At 35.6% G+C, this 12,572-nt stretch overlaps 1 protein-coding gene across 1 annotated transcript in view; it reads left to right on the forward strand.

Moving 5' to 3' along the window:
- The window catches only part of GPATCH2 (G-patch domain containing 2), a 116,325-nt gene that overhangs the window by 93,564 nt on the left and 10,189 nt on the right, over positions 1-12,572 (forward strand). The window contains exon 9 of the mRNA XM_064414175.1: positions 6,969-7,051. Coding sequence (XP_064270245.1) covers positions 6,969-7,051 — 83 coding nt within the window. The remainder of the gene's footprint in view (positions 1-6,968; positions 7,052-12,572) is intronic.

Genomic DNA, 12,572 nt, shown 5'->3' on the forward strand with positions numbered 1-12,572 from the left:
CATACTTAGCTTATTTAGTGAATTTCATTCTTGGTAAACAAATATGTATCCAGAAATATCTGGAAGATACAGTGTAGCTGAGTACATTAGCAAATCCTTCTGTTAAAGTGTCTGTTCAGATCCATGTTTACTGCTCAAGTCATAAAGATATTTTCTAAATCACTTCAGAGCTGGACTGAGGCCCATATCTCTCAAATAGCAACAGTGTTGTTGCAAGATGATAGAGAAACCAAAGAATATTTGCTTTAGAATTTGTGAAACAATAACATCCTGTAACAGTTTGGCGTTCTATTACTGTGACCTATTTTCAAACTACATTTCACTATTGCATGAATATGAGCATTATTGTCATAATTTATTTCTTCACACAAAAAAAAATAATGGAATTTGTCATAAAAAATATTTAGAAATATTTTAAATTAATATGAAACATTCTGAGCTAGTGTAAATATTAATTACCTGTATTAAAAATGTGAAATCATGTCATTTGTTGAAGAAAGCTGAAAGTTTTTGCTATCTAATTCTTGACAGAAGTGTGTTTTTTGGGTTTATTCCCTCAATGTTCCTTGGTGACTTGTTTGTACGCCAAGATATTGGTTTGGATTTGCCTTTGTGTAATTCATATACTTTTGATCAATTCCAACTCATGCCCAATTATATTACACTAAATTAACATAATTCAACAGATGTTGATATTTAAATGTTTTCTGGCATTCACATCTTGGACAGCTGTCTTAGAGCTTGGGGAAAAGGCAAACATTTAGAGTTAAATGCTGAACATATGCTTAAATTACTAATTAGAACCAAGAAAAAACAATACATTATCCTTTCTGAGGGCAGTAGGCCTCTGCTACTGAACTATTTTTTTCAGGTCTCTTTTCACAAATAAAGTGCTTAAGTGACTTGAGTATGGGTGTCAAATCATACAGAGTGATGCAGGTTTTTATTTTCCATTATGTGTGCTAAAATTATGCCAGTGTGGAGTTGAATTTGTAGTGTTCAGATAAATTTTGGACAGCTGCCGTGTCTGAATGACAAAAGTGCTGCTAAAGATAACAGCAAGGAGTGTGTTAGGATGTAGTATTTATTAAGCGATGAGGTAATCTCATGGGCCAGGGAAAGATTGTATTCTAGTCATAATGGGATTGTACCAGGACCTTCAATACTACAGGTATGTCACCCTTATGCTTGAAGTTATGTTGTGAACAGATTGGCATTGTATGAAAGGAATTTCATAGAGTTGTATGGGCATATCACATCTTTTTAGGATGTAATGAAAGGGAAATAAAGTGCATAGCTCTTCTGGTTAATGTAATGGTTGTTACTCTTGCAGAAGTAGGTGAAGCAATCTATTATATAGATGATGTCATTCTTTGGACAAGGTTGAGGAATAGCTGTACTGTTTGTAAAGGATGAGGAGGAGTCAAGCATAGAACTGATTTCACGTGGATGTTGTCTGAGAAAAGTGAAAAGAGAGCAAAAGAAGGCAGGTGGACAAGGAACATCCCTGATGACACATGGGACACATGCATTACTGCACATGCCACCCTTCTCTGAGCATTCAAGTAGACACCAGGGGCTGCATTCGCATTTTGACAAGCTGTGTACCACAAAGGAAAGAGGATATCTTTCCTTATAAATTTACTTAACCATTGTTTTTCGTATATTTTTCTTTAAAAATAAGTGTGCCTTGCATATTTCAGTGTAATATTATGAAATCATCATGCTCTTTTCTGTGGCTATATTGATACACATGCCAGAGGCAAAGATTAAGTATTCATTATACCTAGATAATACGTAATAGTCTTCCCAAATTTACAGCCCCAGTTGCTTAATACATGTATTTGGAGTGATACATTTTCATTTAATCCATACTTCTGGAGACTCAGTCAAGGGGAAATGTAGAATTTTATGTTTGTCGTAATTTAATTATGTATTAGTGTTATGAGATGTTTAGAAAGACATATATAATAGGGTTTTAATGGTGTTTATCTCTAAACTTACCATAAACTGTTCCATTGACTTCAATGCTCTTGAAGGCATTGTCTGCCACTTGTGGTAATTTAAGAATGATCAGTATGAGTTAAAGTTCCTCCAGACTCCATTATTTAAGCAGCACTAGTGGTTATGTTCCACTGGCCACCATATACAGCAGTATCTGCATTTTAAGTCACGTAAAAAGCAGGATAGGCTGTACTACAGATCCATTCTGTCTAAGGAGAATAATTTATGTGATATTTTTTGTGTAAAGGATAATTAAATAAGGGGAGGTTTACTTAGGGTGTTTTTGTATTTTTGTAAAGTTGAGCTCTTCCATACATTCTGGTTTTTAAATCATTTTATTAGCTTGTTTCTCTGGGTTCCACAATTGAGTCCTGTTTTCTCCATCCTTAACTGTGCTGTGAACATTGCTTCACACTCTCCCTTCTCCGTTTCAGCTTGTAAGAAATTGTCAGATAATTTCAAGCTTAAAGTGAGTTAAGTTGTCCCTACCACATTCTCTCTGCAATCATATCCACATGAATATCTATTTTTTATGTATATTTTAAGACTGAAAACTGTGAGTTACAGTTAGATTTCCCCTTCAAAATAATTCTCTCAAGTCCCTTCTAAAATACAAACCAGTTAACTTTTTCCTTTTTGTGATGTCTTGTGAAAAAAGTTTACTTAAAAACTTTGATCAAGCCTCTCCATTAGCTGAAGCATCCAGTGATGATAAACTTGCAGAGTTCTACAGCCATCTGCAGGAATGCACTGATAGTGTGGCAGAATGGGGTGTCACTGTTTACTATGAGTTTCTTCCTCAGGTGAGAGATGTTAATAGCACTATAATGGATAGGCATGCATTGATCTTTACCAATTCATCTAATTATGGAAAAGAAATCAGTCTTCTTGAAAACATATTACATTATAATAATATGCTGTGTCAGTTTTTCCAAGTTAGTGTACAGAAATTTGATAAATGCTGTTAAATAAAAAAATGCTCTTCCACACCTGCCTTCATTAGTAAATTTTGTTTTGTTTTTTTTTACACCTGAGATGATAGTGAGTACAGAAGCAGGTAATAAATCGGAGAACTAGAACACGTGTTCAGGAGTATCTGCTGCCCTACAGCCACTTTATTGTGCTGTTCTTAGTGACTGGTGAACTTTTAACTCCGATAGTGGCAAGGGTGAAAACTACCAGTGAAAGAGTGAAGAACCCCGTTGGGTCTTCAGTTGCTCAGGAGGTTTATTGCATTTAAAGCAGCTTAACTGTAGGCTCCCCCACGGAACAAGGTGTTTATTTGGACAATGTAACCGCATGGTCCATGGATGCAGAGGTCAGGGTAGACAAAAATCTGACATGATCTGTTACAAATATCTTGGAGAGGTGAATGTGTGTAACTGCTGAAAAGGCATTCATCAAAAATATTTGCCTGTGGAGCTATGAAAATTGTGGAAAAGGGAATTGTGTTGTGTAGGCACAGATATGTTTGGGGAGCTTAAAGAGAATTCTAGACATGGTACCACCATAACTGCAATGACCTTAATTACCTTGAGAAAAAGAAATGATAACGAGACTGCCACTGTTTAAGAAGGAAATAGCAAAATTTCCATCAGAGGGAAGGTTTCACAAAAATGCATAAATGCTTGTGAATTTCTTTGCATGTCATTGCTTCTATAAAAGTGGTTGCTGTATCAAATCTGTGGGATTTATGGGATTTAATAACTAAACTTTGTGGGGTTTATTTACTATTTCAATAGCTTTTTTCAGTTATTTTTGTTATTGCTGCCTTCCCAGTCTCTTCATTTTTGAGACTCTTATTTACCATGTAGAAAGAAGAATCTAAACACTGTGTGCAAGATGAAAAATGAATAAAAATTGACAGCAGCTTTTCCAGTGTTTTGCTTAATATGTTGAGGCATGACACAACAACAACAACAAAAATTCTTGGCATGCTAGTGTAAGTTCACACCAGCCTGGCTTTTGCAGCCCTCTTATTTCCCTCTGCCACAACTTTGCTGCTGCTATGACACTTGCAGGCCTGCTCGGCCGTGGTGCAGCTGATGCCCTGTCCATGCTCATATTTTTCCTATTGACAGTGAGTGTTCTTGCCAAACGCCAGGGACCATAGTCACATCTGTTTGTCTCCCAAGCTTGTCTGAGGCTGCTTGGGAACACTTTTTATCCAGAGGGCAGCTTTAACTAGACCTAATACTCTGAAAAGCCTCTATTTGTAAATGCATACAATGAGGCGACAAGTTGCTGTTGTCTTTCCTTAAAAATTATTCCATTTGACACTGCTTGCTCCAGTCCCTGTCACCAGCACATCAAAAGCCAGGTTTTCAGGCAAGGTGGTCTTAACAAGTATTATTTTTTTCCTAATAAAATGCCTAGCTTCCCTCCAGAGCACTATTTATAAATGGTAGCTGGAAGCAAGTTAGGGGTAAGTAGAAAGAAGGCAGGCAAAAAGCTTTCTTCTCTTCTGTAATCCATGCTCTTCTGTTTTAATGCTAAGAAACATAATGCTGAACCTAGCCTGATTGAAGGTTAGAGTTCTCCCTACTTTTTAATACCCCCATTACAGGCATTTCAAAATGTATTGTGCCACTTCACAACTCTGCTTCTTTTTGTCAAACCTGCCAGTTTCTGAGCCGTAATAGTTCTTGTTTGATCCTCTCTAAATAAATATGAGCTTTTTTTTTTGCTGTGATTTACACTGGCAGAGCATATCATATATTAAGCCCTAGCGAAGGCAAATGCAGCTTTACAGTCGCAAGTTGGCTGAACATTTGGTGGTAGTGGCCATCCAACTGGGTTTGACAAAGCTTAATTGGTGCTCCAACATCTTGTTATTTATTTGCGGTGTAGGGAATTTTTGACAACAAAGAAATACCCACGCTCACCTTGGCTGGTGATGGGGTTGTTGTGATCGGCAAAGGCAAATGATTCATTTATGCTGAAAGAACAAGGCTGCCTTTCAGACGTTCATTGATTTTAAATTAAAAAGTAACTGCTGTGTTCTACATGAAGGGTGACAACAATAACAAAGTAGTCCTTACTTAGTGTTATTTGTTGCAACTCCATTCCCTATGCCTGGAGGAAAAGTGGGGAGACCCCAGTACCATAATCTTGCCGATCAATAATCTAGATATCTCAATGTAGTGTAACAGATAATCAATTCTGGTAAAATAACTCAAATGCTACTCACTGTTACTGCTGTGGCTCAGGTCTTCAAGTTCAATTGCCTGACTTTATTAATTTTTATCTTTCATCCTATTTGTATTCCTGCAGACTTTCTCCCTTTTTCATTCAGAAAACAAGAGTTTCACACTATAGAACGTATCATTTATGCCTATCACACAACTTATTCTGCATGTTTGATACCATTGTTAAATACTGATCAATTGGTGATCAAACATCTCAAATATATTCTATTTAGTTACTGTTGCACCATATTGTATTTAAATATTCATTTGCTTTATCATACAGTCTGTTATGAAAGGGTTACACTTTTTGATTTCTTTCTAAATTCAGAACTGAAAATTATCATCCTGTTAGTTTACTAGTTCAACTGTGTTGATTTTCTGGAGATTAGGATAAAATTTCATGTTGGAAGGAATTGCTAGGAAAATGTGTCTTAAAGGGAAAAAAGTGTTGAAATAAGGGTTCACTAGGTGAAGCTAGAGTGCACTTCTCTGTGAAACTGAAGTTTCTTAGAATATTTTTATTATTATATTTATTATTAACTCTGCTGCTTGTTAATCTGCTTATCTTCTTAGAAGAAATATGCAGAGGATTGTACATTGTCATCTTACTCATCAAGGCATTGTTGTCATTCTTGTACATTATTGAACAGATCTGAGGTCTCTCCACAGTAGATGACCATTTTTTATTCATTTAGAAGTACCTCAGCTTTAAAATGTTTATAAATGCTGTAAAGGGTAAGTTCATGTATCCACACTGAAACCAGATCCCATGAGTGACAGAGTGTTAGTATGCTGCTGTGGATTGTCAGATGCAATTTTCAGCTTGTAACTTTATCAAAATTCACTACACTTATGTGGTAAGAAACACATTTCTCAGTAACATTTATAGATACATATTAAAATTGTGCAGTTCAGAAAGTACTGCATTCCCCCCACTTCTGTTCTGGTTCTTTAAAAAAAAAAAGTCAGCTTCATATATTCAATTCTGCAGGCATTCTATATTACTTTAAGAAAAAAAAAAAACAACTGGAATTGTCCTTTGAGATTATATTCCAAAAGCCAACACTTGAAAATTCCAAATTTACCATTTTCTGTGGTACTGACTTCTAATAGCTGGGCTTAATGCAATAGCATTTGTTTATTTGCCATCCTCTGCATCTTCATCAATTTTCCAGTCTCCAAGTGCAAGCTCATAATTGTTCAAGAAGCTTACCAGATATTTTGCTTCTGTGGTATTCTCACAACTTGCCAGTGAATTAGAAGAGGAAAAATGGTCATGCTGCAAGTTTATTTCATGCACCTTTGAAGAGTTTACTGTTTCATGTTTTCTCATTCATTCTTCATTTTACCTTAAAAAAATTGATATTTTCCATGTAATAAATGCTACTCTGACAGTAAAGCATTACCAGCCAATTGATAACCTACAAACAGCATTGTGATCTCTTTAGATAATTAATCTTAGCTATTTTCCTGTCAGGAGCAACAGTGTTTTTGTTTTATGTTGAGCTAGACAGATTGCCAGTTTTGAAAATTAAAAAGCATTCCCTTTATATTTATATTTATTCATTCCAGTAACAATTTATGATGCTGCATTTAGATACTGAGCACTTGTCAACAAACATAATTATGTTTCGATATAAACAAGATTGGTGGCTTGACTGTGCAGCTTCATCTTGGTTGAGAATGTTTTTTATATAGGTTCAGACTATACAAACTGTGTATTTATGTGGCAGTTTTCTTCCTTTGTTAATAGTTTTCTCCTATAATTACTTGCAGGCAAACCAGTGTACATTTAGGATCATTGTGCATGGGAGACATCAAGCGGAGAAGGAAAGCTGCTCCCCTGCCAGGACCCACAGGTAACCAATTTCCCTGGGACAGAGCACAAACCACAAGATGTTAAATCTCTAAACACAAAGCAGTAGGTCAGTGACCTGGGGAAAAGCTTGATAAATTCAATAACTTCCCATATAACTTCAGATGTGTTCTATTCTGATTTATTAATAAAGATTAAGAAATAAATAGGCTCCCTCCACTCTCCTGCAATCATTGCCAATTTCCAGTCCTTTGTAGCACAGCATTTCTTTGAAGACAATAAATCTTTTTTCATATACTGGGACAGCAAAGATTACTGCTTATGTCCCTTCAAACATCACAAGGGAAGAGACTTGAGGCATCTTGTTTTCTGCATATGAATGCTCTAAATACCCTGCACAATAAAGTTAGGATGTGAATTCTTGGGTAAACAATCAAAATGAAAAAAAAAAAAAAAAGTGAAATGCAGCTTTAAAATTAGTGCTCTAGGTTAAACAGGAAGCACTTTCAAGCACATTTCTGAAAGAATTTTACAGATGCGAGGTCACAACCATTGGATGCATTTTGCTGATGTCACAGCTGTGAAATGACTTTTTCAATAAGTGATTTACAGGACTCGCATCAGTTTGTTGTATTAATTATATATGTGCATACTGGAAAGATTAGGTTGTATGTGAGCATATGCGAGCTTTTATATATATTTCTAATACAGAAATCTGGACTGTATGTCCTAGTCATAAATAAACTATAGCAGCAACATTTGCAACACATAGATTTTTCAAATACATTTAAAGTAGATGTCTTTAGAGAAGCCTAATACTTGTATTCTACTGAATTCCCCCTCCTGAAACTTCTTTGTTTCAAACCTCAGTGGCAGAAACAGACCAGGAATAATATTAACAATGGTATAAAAGCACCTTAGTGGCAGCAGTATGAAAAAAAGAGAATCTATGGGTCAGCTTCTAAGACTCTGAACATATGTGAACCGAGAAAGAAAAATACTTAATGGCTGAAGAGAGAATAATGTAATTATTTCTACAAGGTGATTTTCACTTCACAACTTTCAAGTACTAGAGGATGTCATTTTGTACTGAGAGGTTATCAAGTATTTTGAAATTAATTTTATTATTCACTTTACTTTGGGCTTTCAGTGTTCAGAATTTTATATTACAAGCTGGGTCCTCTGCATAACTTTACAAAGCCAATATTTTGATACTAAGGCAAATATGTGGTCATTCAATGTTATATGTCCATGAACTCACAGTTTTAGAAATTGTTTTGCCCCAAAGTTTGCCATTATATGAAGAGCAACAGAGAATAATGGTGGATACAGGTATCATATGAAGTAATTTTTAACTGATGTGCCTTCTTTTCTTTTCAAGTTCAAGGTAATCTTTTGAATTTTCTTGTGATCAAGAGGATTGAGAAATTTTTTTTTTATGGTCTTAGAAAAGTTATTTTTCTACACTTCATCCTTGTAAGTTTTTAAGCAAATAGAACCTTTGGTAAACATTAAATAAGCTTGTACCTGTGTATAGGTAATGTATAGCATGCTGGAGATTATTACATTTTTCTCAAAGGCTAACCTTTCTACAGCTAAATTATTGTTTATCTGTCACAGGCCTTGGTTTTTGTCAGTTTTCCATGAGATTTTATGAAAGAAATGGGGTTTTCTTTTAGTATGAATCACATTTGGAAATTGGGATTAAAATAAGAGATTGCTTATTTGATTATTCTTCTTTCAGTAGTTTTAGTTAGCTAAGATGTGGGAATAGAAGGGCTTGATTTTATGAAGAAGAATTTGTGGGCTTCTTTCTTGAAAGAAAAGAAATACGGAAGTTATTTACATGAGCAGAAGTTGGAAATAAAAAAAAAAACATTCTCCTAATAATTGTTTGTATTTAATATCATAGTGAAAACTGAAAGGCTGTCTGTAACTGACTCCTTTACTGCAAATGCTTTCTTTATATGGACTGCAAATTGGCAAAGTTTGGTCTGAGTCAATATTTTGGTAAGAGTGTTTTCTAAATTTTCCTTTGCATTTGGAAAAACATCCATTGGTAAATTTACTCTTGTAAAAATCTGCACAGTGCTGAAAATGGTCATTTATGCCTTTAGGTTCAGTAGTACTGATGAGAACAATCCTAACAAGGTATTGGAACGTGTTCCCTGGGTTTGAGTCTCGCAAGGGTAGCACCTGCTACTTTCAGACACCTTACAAAGCCACAGATTTGTGTAGCAAGCAGTGTGATTGGTTAAACATTTATTAATTGTGACAAGAACACCCAATTTATTTCAGTACTCCAGCTTATTTACTGCTCTTTCACCTTTGTATTTTGTATCGAAAAAGTAAAATGAATATTGATAGAGTTAAATATTGATTTCTAAATTTATAGCCCGTTCTCAGCCTGCAGTCAAAGTCACATACCAATAGGTTTGTGTATATTAGTAACAAAGGATGTAGCTTTTTTACTTGTACAGCACTGAGAAACTATTGAAGCAAGAAAGTTTGAGCAGCACAGAGCATTTTATAGTTTCAAAAATGTCATTTGTAAAGGTGAAGAAAAGATGTGTTGAATAGCAGTGAAGAAAATGGGAGATAATATAGGCATGGATGGTTAGGAACTGACAGTACTGATACAGGAGTATCATATTCTGTCTTTTTTCTAGGATAAATTTTCTGTTTTGTGGATGTTTCATATATCCCACATGTGTGTTATTGAACCTAGATAGTTAATTAATCGACAAAAAACTGGTACTAGTAAAAATCTATTACTTCCCAGAACTGAAGTATGAGGTGTTGTACCTTTTAAATACTCTTTTGGATGACTTCTTCCATGAAACCAATCTTTTTCCAGTGATTCTGTTCTCATGTGAGAACAGGTCATTTTCAATGACCTTCTCTCCCCTCTTTCTACTTGAGTGGTAGAGCTATTTCATATGACACCCTGACATATTTCACTGCAGCAATACAGTGCTCTCAAGTTTGTAAAAGGACCTCTTAGACAAACTAATCCATTGTCATGGAAATAGTCTTTCTGATACTGGGTCCAGTTTAGTGAAAATGATAATAAAATTGCAACAAGAACAAAAAATTTTGCAAGATAGTGTTACTACTTGAAACAGATGTACTGGGAATATTTGCAGCAGTATCAGTCTTAGATTACCTAGTTTAAGTCTCATATCAAACCAATAGGTGCTACAGAATTTTAGATACCACACACTGAATATGCATTTATCCCAGTTTCTTTCTAATTGACTCTTCTGTACAAGATTTTTTATTTTTATCATCTCCTGTTAAATCTCCGAGATATTGTAGATTTTTTTTTTAATAATAAACCTCTAAACCTTAAATGTTGGGGAAAAAATCATCATATTCTGCTTCACATCTCATATTTGTATGCCTTGTAAATAGTTATTTATTTCTATTTCCAAATAATCTTTTTACTCTGGTGTTGCCTACTGTGGTTTACAGTTTGGAGCAGTGTTGAAAACCTGCAAAAACCAATTATAAGAAGAGAAAGCTATTTTTTATTTAAAATGTACAAAATGGTTCTATGAAATAGATAAATTACTATGCATATAATGAGCACTTTGATACTTGCCTTTTGCAAAAACAAATTTCAGATGTCATATTCTTTATCTGGTTGGCATGTTGTATGCACATGCTACACTTCAGACTGGCCCTGATTGAAATGACCAAGTTAAAAGTCTCATTTTAAAGAATGTGTTTTAATGAAAAATATGACAGTTTCTTAATTACAGCAGAAATACTGAGCACTGCTATAATGCCATCATGACTCACTTTAACAAGGTAATCAAAACGGTACATGTTTTCATTCCTTTTTTAAAATTGCCAATGGAACAGCTAAGCAAACTATTTTGCTGATGCTTAATATGTCAGTGATTAAAAATCAGACCTGAATATCTGCAGAACCAAAATGATGATTTGAAAAAGATTGTGATTACAGTGTGATAACAGAGGTGGCTGAGGTGAGTTTGTGGTGAAGGTCAACTTAGTGTAATAGTTTCAGGGAAAGGTCAACTTTGGGGTACTTGGATGAACTGGCCATAAATTTCCAAAACTCTAGACAAGAAGCCTGTTTTCTTTTAACTTGATTCACTGCTTTTCTGTCTACCAAATGTACAGCTCTATAGGCAGAAATCCCTTGTCACAGGGCAATAGAACATTGGCGTGTTGTGAATCCTTTCCCTTGTTGCATTGCACCATTTCTTACCCTCAGTCTGCCAAAGTCCTTCCTGGCATGCACTTCATGCCTGCTTGGTTGTACAGTCCATGGACTCTCGTTTTCCTTTGGCTGGTATCTAACTTGGCAGCAAGTTAAATTTTAGGGAGTTATTTCTGTTTCTTTGTTTCTTCTACCATATTGTCTCACCAAACTAGAAGTTAAAAGATTGCAGAGTGCCATCCAGTATTGGAAGCTGCAGTCCCCTCAGAGCAAAAGCCTTTCTGTGTTGAGCTTGAGGTGGCTGGTTCAGGCAAGGCATCTTATATGCAAGCACCAGAGCTCACAAAGTTCAGTAACAACCTTCAGAAGACCTGCAATTCAACGAGGACAAGCTTATCCTGGAAAATTGCTGATGGGTTTCTTGTGATCTAGGGAGAAGACAATATTCTACAGGCTGTATACACAGCCACTACAAAGTCAAGAAGAAACATTAGATTGGTAGAAGATGACTGTAACTGACTTTTCTAGTGCTGTTATCTTCTGAAATGTGGAAGCTTCAAGAATAATTCCTTGAATTACTCTGGGAGTCTTTCCTAAGGTAGTTGTTTCTGGTTATGGAAACCATTCAAATTACCTCTATTGGGAGCTGAACTTTGTGGTCCTTATGGGTCCCTTCCAGCTTGAGATGTTCTGTAATTCCATGGATTTTTTGGCTTCACTTTCAAGAAGTGAACCACCTTACTGGAGAATATAACCAAGGAGAGTACCCTTAATATAGTGGAAATCTGGGGGGGGAAGGCTAAACCAGGCATTATTTTCAAGTTTCAAAGGTGTGTTTCATTAAAAAGTTGTAAACTTGAGGACTGGCTTTGAGTGAAACAGAGAAGTCAGTAGCAAGACTCATCCTCAAGGGCAGTTATGAGCTCTGCAAGTTCTGCACATTCTCTGCCGGGTATCATATTAAAGTGGTTCCCCACAGAGAGGAGCCACCTCCTTTTTATGTGCAGTTTGTTAGAACCATCGCCTTCCTCAGAAGGGCAAAGGGATGTCCTGTAGTTGTCCTAGAACTCAGCCAATAAAAGAAGTTCCTGATATTTCTGTCAGTCAGTTTTAGATTGGTAATTGCAAAGGATTAAAACAGTTAAAACACAGTTTGGCAGTTAAAATGTGTAGTTTTTCCTCAGTCAGCATAATTTCTTATCCCAGCTCTCCACAACCTCTCAGTTGCTAGTGACTAGTTTTTCTTTCTCCTGAGGGAATAGGGAGCACTGCTACAAACAGTCCCTGCTAGAGATTATGCAAAAAAAAAACACTTTTCATAAAGGTTTTTCAGCATATGATTCACTTTTTGAATAAGGAAGGAGGTGTGTGCATA

Source organism: Passer domesticus, chromosome 3 (genome assembly GCF_036417665.1).
Source record: "Passer domesticus isolate bPasDom1 chromosome 3, bPasDom1.hap1, whole genome shotgun sequence".
Taxonomy (NCBI): Eukaryota; Metazoa; Chordata; class Aves; order Passeriformes; family Passeridae; genus Passer; species Passer domesticus.